At 44.1% G+C, this 22,450-nt stretch overlaps 1 protein-coding gene across 2 annotated transcripts in view; it reads right to left on the bottom strand.

The window, feature by feature from the left end:
• The window catches only part of PARP8 (poly(ADP-ribose) polymerase family member 8), a 124,451-nt gene extending 104,780 nt beyond the window's left edge, over positions 1-19,671 (bottom strand). Inside the window, exons 1-2 of one of the 2 annotated variants that reach the window (XM_068422650.1) lie at positions 19,575-19,671; positions 18,685-18,739 (exon numbers count right to left, since the gene is read on the bottom strand). In XM_068422650.1, the coding sequence (XP_068278751.1) occupies positions 18,685-18,739; positions 19,575-19,665 (146 nt within the window). In that variant the 5' untranslated portion in view covers positions 19,666-19,671. The remainder of the gene's footprint in view (positions 1-18,684; positions 18,740-19,574) is intronic. The other variant, XM_068422648.1, reaches the window with a different exon arrangement.
• Positions 19,672-22,450: the final 2,779 nt, after the last annotated feature.

The following is a 22,450-nucleotide window of genomic DNA, read 5'->3' as shown; positions in this document are numbered from 1 at the left end:
GAACTAACACTACCATAATACGTAACATGCCAGGCTTCAACCTCCTGCCAGAATTATTCATTATCATTAAAAATAAATGATAAACAACTCTGAGACAAAATACAGAGGTAAGCAGATAATGAGAAAACGGATATTTACATTGTGCTTATTGTCTTTAAAGTATTTTAATTGTAGATGAAAGTAGGTGGCAACAAATAACATTTGTCCTCAGTTTAGCATACCATCTCTTTAATGAAGATGCCTTTCCACACACAGCCAGAGTTCCACTTTGCACTGATGTAATTCAGAGCTTAATGCCGACCCGTGCTCTTTCCTTTCACTGCTCCCTCCAGATTTCTCTTCTACAGTCCTTCATGCAACAGCAGCAGCAACAAAAAGGAAACAGCAAACCTCTTCCTGTGACAAGGCTCTGCCACATTCGGTCACGCATTAGCACTCCCCCAAGCAATGGTGCAGAATCTCTGCCACCCTCCTGGCCACTGTGGCAACTTACCAGGAAACTGAGAGGCAAAACTCGTTTGCATGCACATTTAAAAAATGCACACAGATTTGAATCAGAGAAAAATGGAAAGAAAATAAAAGAAGAGATTTTATTATGGAGAGCTCAGATGTGTTCAGAGCTATAAAACCTCTGAGGAAGGCAAAAGCATGGAAAGCTAAAGAGAAAGCTGACACCACTTGTCTAAAATCAACCTGCATGCACACATTGGATATGGTCTATTGCGGCTGCATACGACGCGGCTTTGTGCACACTAGATTACTATATGAAATTAGCACTGGAAAAGAGATACTCTCTGCTTAGCTCCTCTCCAGGAGAAAACATTTTATGCTTTACCTGAAGGACTCTGAGCCCTCTGGAAAACAGAGGCAATGAGAAAGGTTTGTGATCCATCTTCAACTCTTTTTTTTTCCAGATTTCACAGATACCAAACTCAGAATTCCTTCCATTTGCCTGATGAGCTTTTTGCTGGTAACAAAAGGGGTTTTCCCACTCACATATTATTTCATTGAAGTAGTTAATTATTCATTTTACCTGACCTAACTCCCACCGAATGGTGCTGTGGAGCTATGCTATCTGCCAGCCTGCCACAAGTCACACTGGTCCCGACACAGGAGGAGAGCAGTCATTTGGAAGCGCACGCTTCCAGGGCATGCTGCCAGGCTCTGCCCCGCAGCCGGCTGTGGGCAGCCAGCGGAGTGCACCAGGGCACCGTGCCACTCCACCTGGAGCAGCTCCCCGTCCTGCTCTGAAACCTCTCTGATCAAAGATCGTCACTTCAGGTAGATCCCACTACTACGTCGACTGAGGTGTGGAAGAGCAGCCTTCGGGGAGGGTATATGCACAAGAATTTCACCCTTCCTCCATTTACATGGTTGTGGAGGTCACAGCCCATGGCCCGTTCCTTCACCTGTACCTACTGGCATACCACCCCGCCAGATTTTCTTAGCCATACAGGTCCCGTGTGATGAGAGTGTCACCAAATCGGGAATAAAACTCCTCAATGCTGGGTTTAGCATGAACGAGCAGGCACTACTTTATTTGGACGGGGGACATGGGGGATTGCTCCACCTAACATGTCCACCAAGGCACAAAAGCACACTCATTATATACATTACAGAAGAATGAATATTCATACAGTTCCTGAAAAAAGCCCGCTAATTCCAAGAAACCTTATGCATATGCTAATACATATGTAATGTCTTTGCACATGCATACTAAATTGGGGAAGGGGTCTGTGGTGGTCTGTAGTGGTCGTAAACCTCCCCCCCCATAGCTGTGCTGTCTGCTGTGTGACCCCGCTTCCGCACAAGTGTGGTTGGTGCCTTTCTGTTGACACATGCAGGTGGCTCCAAGGAGAAGATCCTGTTCTGGTTTCTACAGGATTTATCTCTTCTCCTGGCGCCAGAGCTGTGAATCAAGTCATTTAAGACACTACAAAGATGTTGTTCGCAGCCTTGTTTATATTTGGCCCTTCTTTGTAACTGAGGAATTTAACAGAGACCTTGGGTTCTCTAGGAATAAGCATGAGCAAGAGTCCTTCACATACCTTCACATAACCTTCATGAAGAGTTACTTCAGTGATCACAGAATCACAGAATCAATCAGGTTGGAAGAGACCTCTGGGATCATCTAATCCAACCATTGCCCTGACATCACATTTCAACTAGACCATGGCACTAAGTGCCATGTCCAGGCTTTTCTTAAACACATACAGAGATGGTGACTCCACCACCTCCCTGGGCAGCCCATTCCAATGTCTAATGACCCTTCCTGAGAAGAAATGCTTCCTAATGTCTAACCTGAACCTTCCCTGGCAAAGCTTGAGGCTATGTCCTCTTGTCCTATCACTAGTTGCGTAGGAGAAGAGGCCAACTTCCACTCTGCTACATCCTCCCTTCAGGTAGTTGTAAACTGCAATAAGGTCACCTCGGAGCCTCCTCTTCTCCAGGCTAAACAACCCCAGCTCCCTCAGCCATTCCTCATAGGTCAGACCCTCCACACCCTTCACCAGCTTGGTCGCCCTCCTCTGGACTCACTCCAACACCTCAACATCTTTCTTGAAGTGGGGGGCCCAGAACTGGACACAGGATTCAAGGTACGGCCTCACCAGTGCCGAGTACAGAGGGACGATCACTTCCCTAGACCAGCTGGCTACACTATTCCTAATAGAGGCCAGGATGCCATTGGCCTTCTTGGCCACCTGGGCACACTGCTGGTTCATGTTTAGCCGGCTGTCGATCAGCACCCCCAGGTCTCTTTCCGCTGGGCCGCTTTCTAACCACTCTTCCCCCAGCCTTTAGAGCTGCATGGGGTTGTTGTGGCCGAAGTGTAAGACCCGGCACTTGTTCTTCTTGAACCTCATGCCGTTGGTCTCGGCCCATCTATCTAACCTATCCAGATCCCTCTGTAGGGCCTTCCTACCCTCCAGCAGATTGACACTCCCACCCAGTTTGGTGTCATCTGCAAATTTGCTGAGGGTGCACTCAATCCCTACGTCTAGATCATCTATAAAGATATTGAACAGCACCGGCCCCAGAACTGAACCCTGGGGAACACCGCTAGTGACCGGCTGCCAGTTGGACTTTGCCCCATTCACCACCACTCTCTGGGCTTGGCCATCCAGCCAGTTTTTAACCCATTGAAGAGTCCACCCATCCAAGCCCCAGGAAGCCAGTTTGTCTAGGAGGATGCTGTGGGAGACAGTGTTGAATGCCTTACTGAAGTCTAGATAGACTACATCCACAGCCCTGCCCTCATCTACTAAGCGGGTCACTTTGTCATAGAAGGAGATCAGGTTGGTCAAGCAGGACCTGCCTTTCATGAATCCATGTTGGCTGGCCCCGATGCCCCGATTGTCCTGCATGTGCCGTGTAATGGCACTCAGGATGATCTGTTCCATCACCTTGCCTGGCACCGAGGTCAGGCTGACAGGCCTATAGTTCCCTGGATCATCCTTCTGACCTTTCTTGTAGATGGGCGTTACATTTGCTAATTTCCAGTCAGCTGGAACTTCTCCAGTTAACCAGGACTGCTGGTAGATAATCGAGAGTGGTTTGGCAAGTTCCTTTGCCAGTTCCTTCATTACTCTGGGGTGAATCCCATCCGGGCCCATAGCCTTGTGGGTGTCCAACTTGCACAGCAGGTCACTAACCGTCTCCTCCTGGATTACAGGGGCTTCACACAGCCCCCTGTCCCTAACTTCAGGCTCTGGGGGCTGAGTCTCCTGAGGACAACCAGTCCTGACATTAAAGACCGAGGCAAAGAAGGCATTGAGCAGCTCTTCCTTTTCCTCATCCCCTGACACTACACTACCCTCCTCAATCAGCAAGTCGTGGAGGCTCTACTTGACCCTCCTTTTGCTGTTAATGTATTTGTAGAAACTTTTTTTGTTATCTTTGACTGCAGCAGCCAAATCAAGCTCTAATTAAAGTTTGGTAACTTTTGATAACTATAACTTCGAGCATTATCAGTCCCAGAAGCATACGCTGTCTGCAAAACATGCAGTTGGCTTCAGAAAGTGCAGTTATTTTAGCTGAAAGGAAAATTACTGAAAAGAAAATTGGTTCTGTTTAGAGGTTACATAGAGTAGGCCTTTTAGGGCCTACCTTGAGGCCTACTGTTACTAAACCATCTGGTATCGACGGCACACTTCACCCATCCTGTTCCTGCAAGGCTGATGATCTGGACAACAGGCAAACCTGGTTTTCAAGCCTGACCCTTAAAAAACCACAGACATACCCAAGGAGTTCAGATCACACTAGTGAAACTTCACCAACAGGTCTGCAACAGGATGAGTCTTTCATCTCTCACTCACATTATTACAAACCAAAGCAGAAGCCAACCAAGGAAGACCACAAACAGCATGACAGAAGGCAAAAAGTCACACTCAATCACTTGTATTACTGGACAAATATATGAAAAGAACATTGTAATGATCCCCAAAGCAAATAGTGAGCACCCTGGAAATGCAGAGTGACAATCAATAGCACCATGCACCTATAATGAAATCTGCATTGTTACTGATGGAAATATCAGAAGGTTTCCTATATTAGGGGAACAGAATTAAAAAATAGTTACTGGAGAGAGTCTCCTAAAGGTTCAGAAAGAGTGCTTTTCAAAGAGTAAGTAGCCTGTAAAATAAAGAATGGGAAATCATATAAAGAAATATCTATTTTTAAATTTGCTTTGCAGTTCTATTTAAAACATTTTTTGTAATGCACAAGAGCATACAACTTCTACTGGTTCAAGCTAAAATGCATTCTTACACCTGTGCAGCATCTACAGTGAAGATATGAAATACATACTATTTCTAAACATCTCTGTTCAGTCTTACTTAGGTACAATAGAAACCTCAAAAACATCCCAGTTAAAAAAGATTTTTAAACCTAAATCAGCAAACAACTCAGGCTGCAGCTGCAATTATTTCAACAGTGATATTTTTCCTAGCCACCCACATATTAGACACCAAAACCAGAATAACGAACAGCAATGAACATGTGATCACTATGATTAACAGTCTGAGCACTCGTCGTCATTCTGGTGAAACTTCCCAAGAACCGAAACAAGCATTTCAGGATATATATATAATCCCAAGTGAACTGGGACACGATCTATAGCTGTTCCATGTTGTTAATCTGCATAGTACAGTTGTTTAATACCAACTAGTTCACGTCTGTCTGCTTCAACAATATGAACACAACAGATACCACTTTTTGTCACAATAGATCAGTATGCAGAGCACCTCTGGAAAACAAGGTCAGAAGAAAGAAGGGTGGAAAAGGACAAGTTGGGAAGGAATGGAAACACAACTAGAAGGAGCCAATGCTCTGCAGCGGCACAGCCGAAATGGAAATGGCATGGCCAGGGTTGCTGTGCAACCTTCTTTAGCTTCTAGAGATACAAGTCATCATTATCTCTCAAGGGGGAGTGCAGAGGTGGTATTTTCTGGGGGACAAGACCTTCCTTGTGCCAGAGGGATCCTGTGGGAACATCTATGTTGCACACAGACAGGCAAGTGCTCTGTCAAGCTCACCGTAGCACTGAAAACTGAAAAAGAGACACCATTGCAGTGTCTTGGCTAGCGCCTTTGCTCATGGGGTTGCACCACATGCAAACGTGAGACTCGAGTGCCATACTGCTGAGAACACCTGTTTGCTATGAGGGAAAACTTCTCAAGTCTCTATCACTTCAGGCATCTCTGCCCCATTTTGGTGTTGTCCCCCCCTCTTCACTACGAGCCATTCCCAAAGAACATAATTTATATCTCACTTCATCAGCTTCCATGAAACATGTCCTTATCTGTCACCTAAAATGCAAACACAAATAATGTGTAATTTCCCTTTGGTATGTAACTAATCATGCATATATTAAACTATTCTATTAGAAGTCAATGAGGATAACATATTGCATTTATATTTAGCTTTGCTCTATTTAAACTTCCTTAACAAGATGAATATAATTATAGCCAGGTCCTCAGTGCTGTAAGTTGGCATGACTTTACTGAATTCTATGGCAATCTGTCAATTTAAATTAGCTGTGAATATGGTAATAATGTTACATCACAAAATACAACAGAGAAGTAACTTGGGACAACATACAGATGGGAATACGCTGTAAGCAGCCAGAGTAATGGCGAAATGCTCATTAATACCAACATTTTATGATTATTTGCTCAGCACTTAAGTCAAAAGTTCTGCAACTGTTACATACACTGGAATATGCTGGAAACATGCTTTAGAAATTGCCACGCCAACTTTCACAGTGGCCTTTCAGTCAAAGACTTGACTCACTGTGCTGTTAGCTGATGATGCCTTACTACTAGGGGCCTTACTACTAGGGGAAATGAGGAAGAATTTTGTAGGCAGGGTAAGGCTTTTCCTCACCCTAAATGACGATTGGTTTATGTTTTGGAGCAAAATCCATAGCTTTTGTAATTTTTATCCTGACTCACTTAACTGCATCTCCTGTTCTCTTCAGAGACAGCAAATGCCTAATCCTTATTAGCACACTGGGAGGCCAGCAGGTTCCACACATCCATGACTGCCTTGAAGCCAGACAGTGCTAGATGTAAAATGTATCTGTGTGTTTGTTGTCCTTGGCAAAGGTCAGCTTTTAGCTGAACTACAGGATGAATGTGTTTCTTCATGCCTCAAATAAAGGCATACACTTTCATGAAGCAGCATTTTTTAATATCTACTTATTGATGTTTAAACACAGAAACAGTATAGTAAGCAATTATTCATCACAAGAGGGACAATGTAAAACAAATAAAAGCTTATCAGTAAAATATAAATTCAGGTACAGAAAGAGCCTGGAGTCTCCCTTCACTCATCTAATCCCTATAGTTTGGTTCACAGGGAAAATGCATTTCTTTTAATTCACTATATATAGGTAAAATGAAATAAATACTAGAATTTCTCATCTGTCATTTTAAATAAGAATACCAAAATGAACAAATAAAATGTAACAGTAAAAACATGGAAGGACCTTAGATTATCCAGCAAAATACCTTAACAAGAAGAACTAAACTGATGGCTGCTAATCCCATGCAATTTTACTTCAGTAATGAAGGCAGAACAGCCTTAACCAAGACTGAAGTTTGATGTAAAAATTCCATCAACAGCTAAATCTGGCACAGGGAACAATGTAGAAAGCAGGACTGTATGCCAAAGGTGATGCTGCTCTTGTGTTATGCAGAATTTGAAAAAAAAAAAAAGTATGTGCACATAGTTCTGCTAAAGGCAAGACAGCTTGCATCTTTGGTGGGCTGATTATTGTGACTTTACTTCGCACTCCAGAGAGCAATACTAAACTAATGTAAAACTTAAGTTGGTCTGAGTTAACAAAACTAGTGTATGCCCAAGGAGATTCTTGCAGAGGTTATGTTTCTCCTGTTGCCACCTAAACATACCCAATTTCACTGTTCTTGTCATCCACTGATAAAACATGAGTCCCTCTTCAACATATAAGCCTACAAAATCCTACTGCTGGAATTTTACGCCAGGCCTAACAAGCCTTGTTCTATAGGATTGTTAAAAGTCTTTACAGCAAAATAATTCTCTAACATTATACCTTCTTAAAAGAAGAGATTTAATAAAGTCAATTTTCAGCTGTAACTCCATGAGAGCTACAACCGTGTACGAAAGATTTCATGTAATAGTCATAGAACCATATTAAACCAGTGACTACTTTAATTTATATAATTCCCTATCTATAAGGGAAGGCTGTTGATAGTGTCCGTAATTGCTGTACTAAGGGATTAACCAAATATGTTTTCCAGAAGTTTTTAGTACTCAAAATTTATATGTTTTGGTCTGAAATACTGTAAAACTTTTTTTTTTTTAAATGTTTCCACTGTTTTGTACAAATATATATTGAAATGACCAGATTTCACACAGTTCTGATCTGGACAAAGTCAATATGATCCTTTTAGGTGTTTTCACAGAATAGTCCTCATGAAGAAATCATCATTTCTATTTCAACTAATGGTTGTATCTACAAAAAGCTCTGAAACCATTTTGGGACTCAGCTTAAGATTTAATACTGCTTCTGAGTGACTGACAGGTAAAGAGGTTTTCATGTGGCCCAGCAAATTATGTTCTTAAAAGAGAACTCTGTGACAACCAGGATTTCAGATGCTAAGGCTAAAAAGACAGAGGAAGAAAAGCATGGTTTTGACAACTGGCTTTCTGTCTGTGCCCTCTGCAATGCCAGTGACTTGGTAAGGATGCATGAAAGCAAGCTTTTTTTCTCAGATAAATTGCAGCTCTCCCACCATCCAGGAAAGTACTCAAAATGAGAATATATCTGCAAAGACGGGAGAAAACAGAACTCTCATCTTCATAACTCAACCCCAGGTGAAAAAAAAATCACCTGGATTGCCGTTCACTAGGAGTAGTCAGGGTCAAATAAAAAACTCAGCAGTATCACTGCGGACCCAAGTAAGACCCATCACATCAGTGGAATGACTCTGGATTTATACAGCTGTAATTGAGATCAAGCAATTGACAACGAAGTGCTTCCTGTTTTAACACCTTTATCAACTCCACGTCCTAATCTGGCAGAAAAGCATCCTAATTATTTTCATGTTTTGCTGTATGTATGATTATTACAGGGTAAGAATTCCTCATCAAAGCTGAAGTTTTCAACATTAAAGAAAAAGAAAAAACAAGAATGAGCAATACCACAAAAAACCCTACAATAAAATATTCTGCCATTTGCAGAAATGCTAATGACCTGGAATACCATGTCTAACCCATAGGCTATTTTTTTCTACTTAAGAGCAAATGCTGTCTGTCACAAACACCTTATTGAGCAGAAACATGACAGTTGAATGGTGCAAAGTTATCACGCTTTCTAGCTTGGCCCTTAAAATATGAAAAATTCTTATCTACAAACATAAAATGGAACATTCATTTAAAGCAACAAGATTTCAAGATGGCAACTTGTAATATATGAGATGAAATGCAGAATGCTAGAGTTTGAAAGGAACTTATTCTTTAATTATATACTTTCTACAAATGGTATATCACCATTTTTTGCACTCTCTTTTGGCAAACAGTACATTTCATTACACAGAAGACATGCTGTTGCCCCTTTTATTTCTGATCAAAGCCTTGAGGCTGGAAGGAGACATCCGGAGGGTTTCCTAGTTTCTTTGAGATTCCTCTTTGCACTCAATTCTTTGCTCCAGACAGGCTCCCACTGAACACTACAGAAACCTCCCTCAGAAGAAGAGATTCAGTACAATTCTAATTGCCAGGACATGCCATGGTCTTCTACAACAGCCAGGAGAAGCCAAAGACTTCTCCAGGGCTCACATAGGTACTCTGTCTTCAAGCAAGCTGTGGAAAGATGCTCACCCTCCAACCTTTACCCAAGACTGTTTTCTGCCTGTTACCTTATGTGAGCATGTGCAAGACCATGGCTTACTCCCATGGGATTACATAATGCTCAAAGCACATATGATGGTGTTTAGCCCTTGCAGGAGGGGAACACAATGTCTGACATAAAGCTCCCTGGAGATAATGGGTCCTCCCAGGAGAAATCTGACTCATAAAGGCAACAATTGTTCCTGGTCCTGAGGCAAGGCTCCTTCCCGCTCTTCTTCCCAGAGCAATAGGCTGGATGCAATCTTGTGTGAGCATGCAGAAGGCTGTCAGGGGAAGGAGATGTTATTTCTGTACCTTGTTTAGTCCCTCTTCTTTCAGTGAGATTTTCTAGCTACTGCTGCACAGGATAGTACGCTTATCTTAACGGGTCAATTTTATCCTGTTAAAAGGAGCTCCTTTTCCTCAGATGAGGCCACTTCAATGAAAGATCTGTAAAAATCTTCACTCTCCTGTAGCAAGGAGGACATTAATTCTTAAGAGGTGCCCTCTTAAGTGGGATTCATTTAATGCCAAGGCAGAATTATTAACAGGCTGAGAGAGTTGGGGCTGTTCAGCCTGGAGAAGAGAAGGCTTCAGGGAGACCTTCTAGCAGCCTTCCAGTACGTGAAGGGGGCCTACAGGAAAGCTGGAGAGGGACTTTTTACAAGGGCAAGTAGTGACAGGATGAGAGGGAACTGTGTTAAACTGAAAGAGGGTAGATTTAGATTAGATGTTAGGAAGAAATTCTTTCCTGTGAGGGTGGTGAGACACTGGAACAGGCTGCCCAGAGAAGCTGTGGATGTCCCCTCCCTGGCAGTGTTCAAGGCCAGGCTGGATGAGGCTTTGAGTAACCTGGTCTAGTGGAAGGTGTCCCTGCGCATGGCAGGGGGGTTGGAACTAGATGATCTTTAAGGTCCCTTCCAACCCAAACCATTCTATGATTCTATGATAATTATACATATTACAGTTTTTCTAGATTTACTCACATTTCATCCCTTTCTTAGTTTTAATTGTAACTAAAGTGAACTCTTCCAGCAGTTTAAAATTTTCTTTCCCTCTAGGTGCTGAAGCTTACTGGTATTTTGACTTGGAGTGATTAGACTCTGACTCAAATGAGAATTAATATTCTGCACAGGAAGTAATCCATGGAAAAAAATATGCCAACAGATGTCTTCAGCTTTTTATTTATGAGTGATGAAAAATATGAGAAATTATTAGAGACTAACAGGAAAAGCCAGAAATGGCATTAGTCCCAATACAGAGAAAAGTGATCTAAATTAATTTTGTCAGAGTGAACTTTGTTTTCAAATTTATTTGTCCTATCACATTAACACTTTAACAGTGACGGCCTACAGGTCTATTTTTAGGTATTTAATATGTTAAAATACATGATGAAAGCAAAGAAAGAAGAAGTTACTGAAACCGTTTTCTGTAAAGACATTCAAGCACTCTTCCCAGCTCTTTGCTAGTGACAAACAACAGTGCATACATTTGTACGACAAAAACACCTGCATAAAGATTGTGATGCTTTTTAAAAGTGCTAAGCAACGCACAGTAATACTGAGACCACTAAGTGGTGTGGGAGTTCAGCACTTCTGAAAACTAGGCCATTCATTCAAGCACCTAAAACCACATTTTTCTCACTCAAAGGTAGACGTTCACAATTTGAATGTATTGTTCTTAGTATCAGTACAATATGCAGCTGAAAGAGGACAGCCACTCACTTCAGCAGACCAGTAAGAGGTCTCCAAGAGACCATACTCTCCCTGGAGTATGTGTTTTTTACAAGATGCAATGATGGGGACTGGGTTAATTTCAGACAGCGCTGATTTTCTAACAGCAAAGAAAGAAGGATCTGTCCGTCACAAGACCATCAAAAAAAGGCGAGCTCAATAAGACCGTAAGTAGCATGGTGTTGATTTTGCTTTTCATAAACCCTCAACATCAGACTTAATGACTTTACTATAGTGTTCCACTAGGTCTCTTTTTAGGATGAATCATTTGTTAAATCACACCTACTGAATTTTTTGTAGTATCTATCAAAAAACTATCAATAGGAATGTATGGGTAGGTTTCATGTATGTACTACACACTGCCAATATTAGGAGGTAGTATAGGAGGTAGTATAAAGTCAGACCAGGTATGTTAGCAAGAATTCATAGAATGGAAAATGCTTGTCTTAAAGAGAGATTATAAAACCGAAACTTACTTAATACCTGACACAAAACTGTTTTTTAAAAGTACCCAAGGCTGTATTCAACATTACTTCATCTACAGAATCTTTAATGAAGAAATGAAAATCACAATGCTTGCCATGTTATATCTAAACTAGATTCCTGTCACACCACAGATTTCTCTCTGAGGAAATGGTGCAGTCCCAGCAAAAATGTTAAGCTATATTTGATAGGAAAGCTAAAATGGAAAGATGATGTACAATCTTCTAGATATTTTGAAATAGTAAGAAACAGACAGCTAAGTACGAGCTGTGTATCTAGCTTTCACCCCTCTTATTGCAGTAGAGGTAGATTTTAGGAATGTAATTACATATTTAGTAACTTGAACACAAGTTAAGCACAGCCATCAGCAACAGAAGATGAAGTGTACTTGCACCAGCCCTTCCTAAGCCCTATATAAAACCTATTCCAGCTAAACTAAAACCATTCAGAGCAATGGATTCCATAAAAATTGTCTTACCGTCTTTTTAAGTCAGACTTTCATGGACACTTTCATCTTACGTTAGTCACCACTACTTCCGAAAGGAGCAGTTCAACCTTCTCTTCCTAAACCTTGCATAGCCAGTGAACACACTGCCATGCAATGAACCCGACAGAGGAGCCAGGTGAAAACTAACCTATTGAAAAAAGGCTGCTCTTAAACTAGATCATTTTGGAAAGAAAAAAATTAAAATGTTCAGAAAAGTGTTCCATATTGGTATTTTCTGATGGATACAGTGTTATGTTTTGATTTAAAAAATGCTTTTCAGTTCTCTTTCTCCTTTTTGCTACAGTATATATAAATTGAACATAAATTCTAAGATAAAAACACACATCAATTAGCCCCAAACCTTTTTTCTTCACAGCTTTTTTTGTACTGAAGACTTTCAACGTTATCAGAGTGACACCAGAATTTCGAAATTATTCACTAAATGGAATCTGTCATGTAGGCAGTTTTATTAAATTCATGTAAGTAAGTAGCAATAGGGCATACCAGTAAAGGGGAAAAAACGTTATCTCTATCTATTTATCACCAAGTGGTTTGAACACCTGGTGGACACAATGTGCCAGGACTTCAGATAGTGGTTTTTTGTCTCTAGCTATAGAAAGCCACAAGCAATTTAGTTACTCTTTCAGTGGCACAGCTCCCCAGCTGTGAAATATTTCACTGCTATAGTGAGGCGGGAATTAATTCATCAGTTTACATGAGAATTTCTGATACTACAATATCAAGCAGTATGTGTAACCTCTTGAATAGAAAACAAGAAGCCAAATATTCAAAATCAAAACAGCTTAAGTTAACAATCTGTCATTATTTTAAGCAAAAATAAACAATTACTTCAGACCAAAATTCAACTCTCCTTGCTTCTTCAGAACTGCCATTGTTACAACCATTGTGATAAAGTACAGAAAGCAGAATGCAAGAGTTCACTGTGCAAATAGGAGATGGGAATTTTGCTGACAAAATTAATCTGTGTGTTCAATTCTTACAGGTCTTACCCAGTTTCTTTACAATACGCTGCAGTATTAGATCTGTTCTCATGCACAGCCTTATTGTCCCTTGCTGCCAACGAGAGTTAAGTACGCATTTGAATGAAGAGGTATTTCAGGACTGGTATGGTGTCCTTGTTTAGCCTCAAGAAAAAAAACCGAGGAGTGAGAAAAACACTAAAAAAAGCAAATACCTTTTTTTCAGGACAACTAAGCACTGCTTCTCCATAAACCATGTCAAATGACATATAAAGTGAAAACAACATCAGGGCATCACACGTTTTTATTTGAAAGACGACAGATCAGTGGTTCTGTTTGGTCTGCAGGATTTCTGGAGGAGCAATGTTTCATACAGGGCCAGAAAATAGGAAAAAGGAAACAAGAGATTCTTTTTTAAAAAAAAAAAGAGAACTCGGCATGTTCACACTTTAATATCCTTTTTAGATCCTGCAGTAAAAAGCATAAAAAAATCCAGTCATTTCTGATATTCTGCCAGATGTAGTTAAAGAAGAATAAATCTTGCACAGTCACAGCACTTGAATGAACACCTCACTTTATAAGAAATCTATCACCCTACTTACTGCTTTCTGACAATGACATTAAAAATTATTAAATTGATAAAAAATCTGCCCCATATTTAGTGCCCACATTATGCACAAAGATGTGCTTTAATTAATAAATTGCTAATTACAACCTTCCCAAACCAGGAAGCATCTCTGCACTGTCAAACAACTCTAGTAATTTGGAAGCGTGAACACAGTGCATTTAAAAAAAAAGCACAGTGAAATGCAGTTCAAAAGGATTAACTGAACTACATAGGTAAAGGACTTTTTATGATAATTCACACAATACAAATGTTTGTACTTACAGAGATTCTTCCCTTCTAACTTTTCAAGAAAAATCCTGCAAATGCAGAACCTCCTTAAAGCATATTTATGCACATCCAGTGATCATTTACACACAGATTATTTACACAGTATAATAGCTTAATATCACCTAAAGGTCAAATGTTGGAACCGGTCTACATAAAAAACAAAAAAATAATAGTTCTCAGTTGGTTTCCCTGGAGCCTCTGTACTTGAACAAAAGCTAAGTCATGCCCTCAGGGTTTGGTTCAGCACTTTACTGTGGGAATACAAGTTAACTCCGCTGAAGCGATGATAAACATGCTCCGGATCAGGCCTATCTATTTGGATTGATTTCACAGAATCACAGAATGTTAGGGATTGGAAGGGACCTCGAAAGATCATCTAGTCCAATCCCCCTGCCGGAGCAGGATTGCCTAGACCATATCACACAGGAACGCGTCCAGGCGGGTTTTGAATGTCTCCAGAGAAGGAGACTCCACAACCTCTCTGGGCAGCCTGTTCCAGTGTTCGGTCACCCTCACCATAAAGAAGTTTTTCCTCAGATTTATGTGGAACCTCCTGTGTTCCAGCTTGCACCCATTGCCCCTTGTCCGGTCAAGGGATGTCACTGAGAAGAGCCTGGCTCCATCCTCATGACACTTGCCCTTTACATATTTATAAACATTAATGAGGTCACCCCTCAGTCTCCTCTTCTCTAAGCTAAAGAGACCCAGCTCCCTCAGCCTCTCCTCATGAGGGAGATGTTCCACTCCCTTAATCATCTTCGTGGCTCTGCGCTGGACTCTCTCTAGCAGTTCCCTGTCCTTCTTGAACTGAGGGGCCCAGAACTGGACACAATATTCCAGATGCGGCCTCACCAGGGCAGAGTAGAGGGGGAGGAGAACCTCTCTCGATCTGCTGACCACACCCCTTCTAATCCACCCCAGGATGCCATTGGCCTTCTTGGCCACAAGGGCACACTGCTGGCTCATGGTCATCCTGTTGTCTACTAGGACCCCCAGGTCCCTTTCCCCTACGCTGGTCTCCAACAGCTCTGCCCCCAACTTGTACTGGTACATGGGGTTGTTCTTGCCCAGATGCAGGACTCGACACTTGCCCTTGTTATATTTCATTAAATTTCTCCCCGCCCAACTCTCCAGCCTGTCCAGGTCTCTCTGAATGGCTGCGCAGCCTTCCATTGTGTCAGCCACTCCTCCCAGTTTTGTGTCATCAGCAAACTTGCTGACAGTGCACTCTATTCCCTCATCCAAGTCATTAATGAATATATTGAATAGTACTGGTCCCAGTACCGACCCTTGAGGGACTCCGCTAGACACAGGCCTCCAACTGGACTCTGTCCCATTGACCACCACTCTCTGGCTTCTTTCCTTCAGCCAGTTCACAATCCACCTCACTACCCGATCATCCAGACCACACTTCCCCAGTTTAGCTGCGAGGATGCTGTGGGAGACCGTGTCAAACGCTTTACTGAAATCGAGATACACCACATCCACAGCTTTACCACCATCTGTCCACCTGGTTACGTCCTCATAAAAGGCTATCAAGTTGGTTAAGCATGACTTCCCCTTGGTGAAGCCATGCTGAGTGCCCCTAATGATCCCCCTGTCCTTGATGTGCCTAGAGACAGCACCAAGGACAAGTTGTTCCATCACCTTTCCGGGGATGGAGGTGAGGCTGACCGGTCTATAGTTACCCGCGTCCTCCTTCTTGCCCTTTTTGAAGACTGGAGTGACATTCGCTTTTCTCCAGTCCTCAGGCTCCTCTCCCGTTGCCCACGACTTAGCAAAGATGATGGAGAGTGGCCTAGCAATGACTTCCGCCAGCTCCCTCAGCACCCGCGGGTGCATCGTGGTTATGTACTACCTCAACATTTGGATAGTACTAATGTAGGAAGAGACTGTGCAACCAATCCAAGCAGCAGGGAAAAATCAGATAAAGTCAGAGAAGCTGGCCCCAAGAAGAAAAATCTCACACAGATAAACTTAAAAGTTTAAAGAACAAACGCAACCAAGCCTTAGGTCCTCATCATAACTGAAATAATACTGGTACACTGACTTCCATGCACTTACACTGATTTACTGAGAATCTGTCTCTGAGTTTATAAATTAAGACCACTGATAAATGGACTTAATGGGCCCTAGAGGCAACTACAGTGTGCAGAGGAAAGCCCCCAGTGATGTCTAACTTGCTAGTATTGTCACCTGCCTCTATACAACAGTAAGGCAAAGAACCCTCCTTCTCAAACTGAAAATGTATTGCCTTCTTTCAAGGGTTTCTGCCCTTGTATCTAACCACTATGGCTAAAACAAAGCCGTAACACACACTGACCTAAAGGAACTCCTAGAGGAAATAAAGCATGAAAAAGACTTAGTTCCAAGCACAGCTAATGAGTGTTAAAGTACTGTAATCTTCCTTACACACCATTTCTACTCTTACTCATTTAAATCTGTTTCTCCATTTGAACATCCATCCAGTGAACATCCACCCCTTTGCCCATTACTCAAAAGCAAGTGTTGCTGTCTGTTTAAAAAACAAAGTCATCAGGCTGAATATTTGAAGTAACCGAGCAAGGCCTGTCGGCTGATACTCAGCTGATCATGAGCTAACAGAGGTTTTGTCATTTAGGGACCAGTCCAATAGTGAAAAAATGGGGTCACCACTCAGGAGGTCCACAGCTGCAGCAGTGGCAGTAAGAAAAAATCACGGCCAAATGCAAGAAAAAGATCCTTAGATAGACTTGTGCTCTCCTAAACTGTTGCGATGTACAAGTCACTGCTGTTGAACCTGTACTGGAGACTTGCCCGAACGCTGCCCACGGTGCAGTACAGCTGCTGCTCAGCCAGCACCTTCTCTAAGAAGAAACCACTAACTCATCTTCCATGCGAGAAACTAAAGTTTGGCTCTTAATAGCCAAGGCTTGGGGTTTTCATTTTATGTACTTCACAAGAGAGCTTAGTACTGTAAACCTGCCACTCAGTACACCACTGTACACTAAGAATATTGTAAAACGTCTTTCTAAACCGCAGTACAAACAAGCAGAGAACATGAAACCTTTATCTCAAAGAAAGCTTTTTAAATGTCCTTAAAATGCAAAAACAAAAGTGAAATTTGAGTATCCTCTAAGTAACAACCCACTTTCACCAATTTCTGTAAGCATTAACATTTGTTTCTCAATTCAGTTTGAATTTTCGAGGCCCTGAAACTAGCTTCCAGTCAACAGTTTCCCACGCAAATGCTGACCCCAGTTAAAATTCAAGGCTGTGAGATGTAAGGCCATCTTCCATATCTCATTGTAGAAGCGACAACGTTTTGTTTCAACATTTATAAACCAGTTTGTTTCCCACCAGTTATGCCCTTGGGCTTTTTACTTTATTCAGCTTGGAAAATGGAAAGAATAGACAGGTTTCACTTCCTGGTTTCTTGCTGCAATAGCTAGTTTAGAAAACAGTGCAAAGTAACTTTCAAATTCAATCATTTTAATTACATGATAAATAATATTTGCTAGATAATTTTTACGGTATCAAGCCTTTCAAAATTGTCTTTTAAAACAAGACCAAAACAAAACATACACTAAAAACCCTAAACAAAAGAGTATACTACAAGCAACCTAAAAATACATCGATTCTCAGCTACTGGGTGAACTATTCTACTCCACTGAAAATGACAGAAGTTGTTTTTTCCTTTAGTAGGAAGAGGCAGGGTAGTGAGGTGGGGAAGCATTTTTCTGAGCAATCTCACAGCCTGGGGACCTTCTGGGAACCTAGTCCTGCAGCCAGACCTCAAATCGTGCACAGGGGAGAAACAATGGCTGTGGGAGTGCTGCCTGCACTGAAAGGTTCATTTGCAAAGCATACAGTACTTTAACCAGACGTACCCCAGGAAAAACAATTGCCAAAGATATCAGACGAACTGAGTGGCAAAAAAAATTAAAACAAAAAAAATAAAATCAAGACTTCTTGCTAAGTCTAGTAAAATTCAGCTAAAAGATAAGAGAATGACATAGCATATACTGTTAACACCTTACTAAGTAAAAGGTAACTAAGAGTCAGGGAAACAAAAAGGATTTGTGTTCAAGCTTTTACATAATTTCCTTTTGAAAACAAACACAACAAATGGTGAAATATCATTAAAAAATGTGTACATGCACAATCCAGTTTATAACCAAAAGCTCAGAACCACGTACAAATAATACTTAAACTAACATTCAATAAAAACATTTTTTAGCCTTATAAGCTATACTGACATTTCACTTAATGTCTCAGGAATTTGATTTGGTCAATTGCAGACAGTCTTGCATCTGTCGTGGCACTAAGTATCGCTCTCATGCAAGAGAATAAGGTGAGGATGTGAAATTTGGCCTATTTGTTATTAACATCGTAACTTCTCCCAGTTTTTTAACATGAATTAACCTTATATCACATGTTGATGCTTGTGCTATGTTTCTGTTGAGTTTATGTACAGCAGAAATTCTGTGTATCCACATGAATTAAGAGAAACAGCGAAGCTCCCCAGAGCAGCACTCACAGGAATGAGCCTCTGACAACTAGGATCACCTTTCTGATCACCTCCCTCGACACTTCCTCCTCAGTCTACGTTTGCACGAAGGCAGATGATTTACTGATCCTCCTTGCAAAAGGAAAGGAAACAAAAAAAACCAAAAAAAGCCTGCCACGGTATTGAACCACCGCACCTCACTGCCAGCAGGAAATGGAGGGAGTCATTACTGTGAAAAAAAGTACCTTTTGGAGCCTCCAGTATAGGTGAAGGTAAAGGTGGAGTCTGAGTACCTGAAATCTGAAAGACAAAGAGCTGCATTATTACAACTTGTCTTTATTTTGGCTATTACAACTTGTCTTTATTTTGGCTGAAATAGCCGCGGTTTCACAGACCAGCATTCAGCTACCGACACGGGGGTGGGTAAACGGGGGTCGGGGTGAATCAGAGGAAATGCAGCATCTCCCCCTCAGCCCCTCGCAACAAGTGCCCGGTGCTACGGCAACGGCAGGGATTTCCATTGTCAGAAACGGCAACAGGCAGCCACAAGCCGGGCTCCTGCGACGGCTCGTCACGGCCAGCACCGCACCGACACCGCCAAGCGAGCCGCGAAACCCCGGGCGGCGGGGGCAGCGTTTGCAGGGAAGCGGGGACGTTCACCGGTGTCCATGCCCCGGCCCTGAAGCCGGGCGGGCGTGCGGGGACAAAGGCAGGCACCGAGGATGGCAGGAACCCGGCCGCCCGGCAAACAGCCCCGTAGCGCCCGCCGGAGCGAAAAGCACCAGGGCAGCGGGCTGCGCCAGGCAGCTAGAGGGGCCCGCACACACTCACCCACACCCGGCGGTTTTGCGTGTGGCCACCGCCACGCTCCCTGGCTCGGCATGCCCCCCCCTCCCCTTCCCAGCCGGCGCCTGGTCTCATCTGCCCTCGCATGCCCTCGGAAGGAGAGGAGGAGGAGGAAGAAGGGGGCTGAGGGCAGGCACACGCCGGCTCGGCGGCGGCCCCCGCTCCTGGGAACGGCAGCGAAGGGCACGGGCACAGCCCGAGCAGCCGCGCCGCGGCGAGAGCGAAGTCTGGGGCGGACGGCGCTGGCAGCCTCCGCGCCGCCAACCTGGCGCCCGGGAGAGAAACTCACCTGCAAACAGGCAGTCCTTCTCCGCCTTGCACTTTTGGATCACAACGTCAATATCCTTCTGAATCCTCTCTTGTCTTGAACACATCCCCATGAAATAAATCCCAGGGGAAAAAAAAAAAGCAGGCTATATTTCCACCCCACCCCACCCCCCGCGCTGCCCGTTTTTAATATTCAGTCCGAAAGACGGACCCTGGGGCTGGCGGGCAGGAGTCTCCCCAGCGGCCCGGAGGGATCCGCTCGGCTGGCTGGAGGACGGAGGAGGAAGGCGGCGGGAGCCTATGTTGCATGCCCAGATGCGGTCGCCCAGATGTGCCGCCGCTGCCGGCGAATGGCAATTTCAACTGATCCAGCGAAGGGTGGCGGCGGCGACAAGGGATCCCCCCACCCCCCCACGCCCTCTGTTTTTTTTGGGGTTGGTTGGCTGGTTTGGTCTTTTTTTGGAGGAGGGGAAAAAAAAAAGGGAGAGGGGGGGCCAAGCCGACGCGGTCGCTCAGATCCCTGCCCCTCCCGCCGGCAGCGGCTATCGCCGCGCAGCAGCAACGCGCAGAGCCGGCGGCGGCGGCGCCCGCACCCGGTCCCTGGCGGCGCGGCGACGCCGGCGTTGCTGCGGCGACGCCGGCGTTGCTGCGATGACGCCGAGCCGCAGACCCTCCCCTCGCTCCCGGCCGGGTACGTACGTCCCCCGCCGGCTCCCCCGGCGGAGGCGGCGCGGGGGAAGTAAGAGGAGGACGCACAGAGCCGTGCGGGCGGCCCGGGAGGCGGCGGGCTCGATGGCCCCGGCCCCGCTGCCGGCCCTCGCCTCTTCACCCCCGCCCCGGCCCCGGGCATAGGCTGCCGCCTCCTACCGCGCAGCGGAGAGATGCAAATGGCAAGTGACCCGGGCGGCAGCGCGGCTCCCAGGCCGGCACCGGGGAGGAAGCGGGCAGCGCCGCGCTGCGCAAGGCCGGCGGCGGCGGGCACGGGGGAGAGGGGCGCTTCCCGGCCGGGCGGCGGGCTGCCGGGCTGGGGCGGAGGAGCGGGGCCTGCTCGCCCTTTGTCCCGGGGGGCACGCCGTCCCGCGGCGCCCTTCCCGGGCACGGCGGGGCCGCGCCGCCCTCCCCCGGCAGCCGCCCCCGGGCACCGCCGGCTCCCACCGGGGCTGGCGCTGAGGGCGGCCCCCTTCCGGCGGCGTCCGCGCCCTCCCGCCCCCGCGGCGGCTGCGCTCGTGTCCCGCACCGCGGGCAGAGCTCCTCTGCCAGGCCGTTCTGCGGGCAGGAGAACCTGCAGCCCACGCCAAGCGGAGGGCCATCCCCTGCCTGCCTCCGCCTCCGCCCTGTCGGCGGGGATGCGTGCCCACGGACACAATAAAAAGAGAATTACGTGTGTCTGGTCCGTCTCTGACACCACGGTGTTTAATCGCGCTTCTCTCCCCTCAGTCTCCCTCAAAGCTGTCTCTCGAACCTACGGGCGTCGGGAGAGGACTCGGGCTGTCGGTACAGCGCCTAGCAGTCGGCGCTAGTGCAGGCTAGAGGCTTTGGGTGCGAATGCAATGACAAGTGATAACCGTAATACAACTTGGAAGGAATGGTCGAGTCGGCAAACCCAAATATTTTTCATCAAAGTACAAAGTGAATAATTAATAAAAACGGGTGCGAATGTAGTAGAAGCAGATTTGATGAAAAAAATTGAAAAAAGTATTCACAAAATTCAGGTTTTATATATTCACCCAGCTTTAAACAGCTCCCATGGATTATTCATTATTGAGCTTAGTCGTTCTAGTGTTTTTTCATTAAGCAAGTCTGTATTAATCATGTAGTGTTGATTTCAAACACAGAGGACAAACATGATCATTATTTTCTTATTTGTTCTTAAGTGGAAATAGCTAAAAAAGGATAAAAAGATTTCATATTTATTCCTATCTTGATAAGATTTTGTGTCTGAAGGAGGGAACAGAAGGGCAGTTACAAGGAAAAGCAGGTAGTGTTTAAAGAGAACAAAAATCCATCATGTGATAGGAGACTCTGCCTCTAAGAAAATAATTTAGCTTTGAAAGGAGATTTCCAGATGACTTTTCAGTGCTGTTTACTAAATTCTTTTCTACTGCAGCAAGACTTTTCTAAGGCAGGATACAGAACTTGTCACTGTAGTCAGAAATACAGTGTAACATGGAACACTGTCATTCTGTCAAGTTACACCAGCTTGGTCAATGAGTGGTATTCAAGCTAGGACATCAGCAGCCGTGTTTGCTGCCTTCCCCTTAATTATAATTGGAAGATGTAATCAGAACTTGATTTATTCTGGTGGGGTTTTGGTCCTGAACCTTGTAGAGAAAGGTCTCCGTTACCCCTCCCACATGGATCAGGAAGGGGGGAGGTTGTTCGATAGTTACAGGATATTTATGCTGACAATTCTTCTCGCAGTTTATTCTGACCACAGGGTTGTTCTCAGTGTCATGTCAATTAACACAATTCTTGACTGCCTTTTTAAGCCTCAGACTATTTTCATAGGCTTGGTAAAAGTGAATTGAAAAGCCATCCACAAAGAAACACCCCTGTCTTCAAGAAAGCCAAAGTGGTTGGTATCTAGTTTCACAGCATCAATTGAATAGAACAAGAAGTCTGGAAGTATGGTTGGTTATTTATTCCACTTATTGTAAGTGGCTCTTAAATTTCTAGATTCTTAGCCAATTTGGCCCTTGATTTACCTGATGAGTACTGTTATCACAGGAATGGCTGATATCAGTGAGGAAAAGCTAGATTATATATTGAGGTCATTCTGTTGATTAAAATACTGTAAATGGAATCATTAGAAAATCAAGGTGAATCTTTAGAGCTGATCCCTAAGTTTGTAAAGATGGACAAGCTGCTGACATGCAGGTACCCTAAGTGTTATTGCAA

Source organism: Nyctibius grandis, chromosome Z, assembly GCF_013368605.1.
Source record: "Nyctibius grandis isolate bNycGra1 chromosome Z, bNycGra1.pri, whole genome shotgun sequence".
Lineage (NCBI taxonomy): Eukaryota > Metazoa > Chordata > Aves > Nyctibiiformes > Nyctibiidae > Nyctibius > Nyctibius grandis.
Note: the sequence above shows the minus strand (reverse complement) of the source record. Positions and strands in the feature narration are given on the sequence as shown.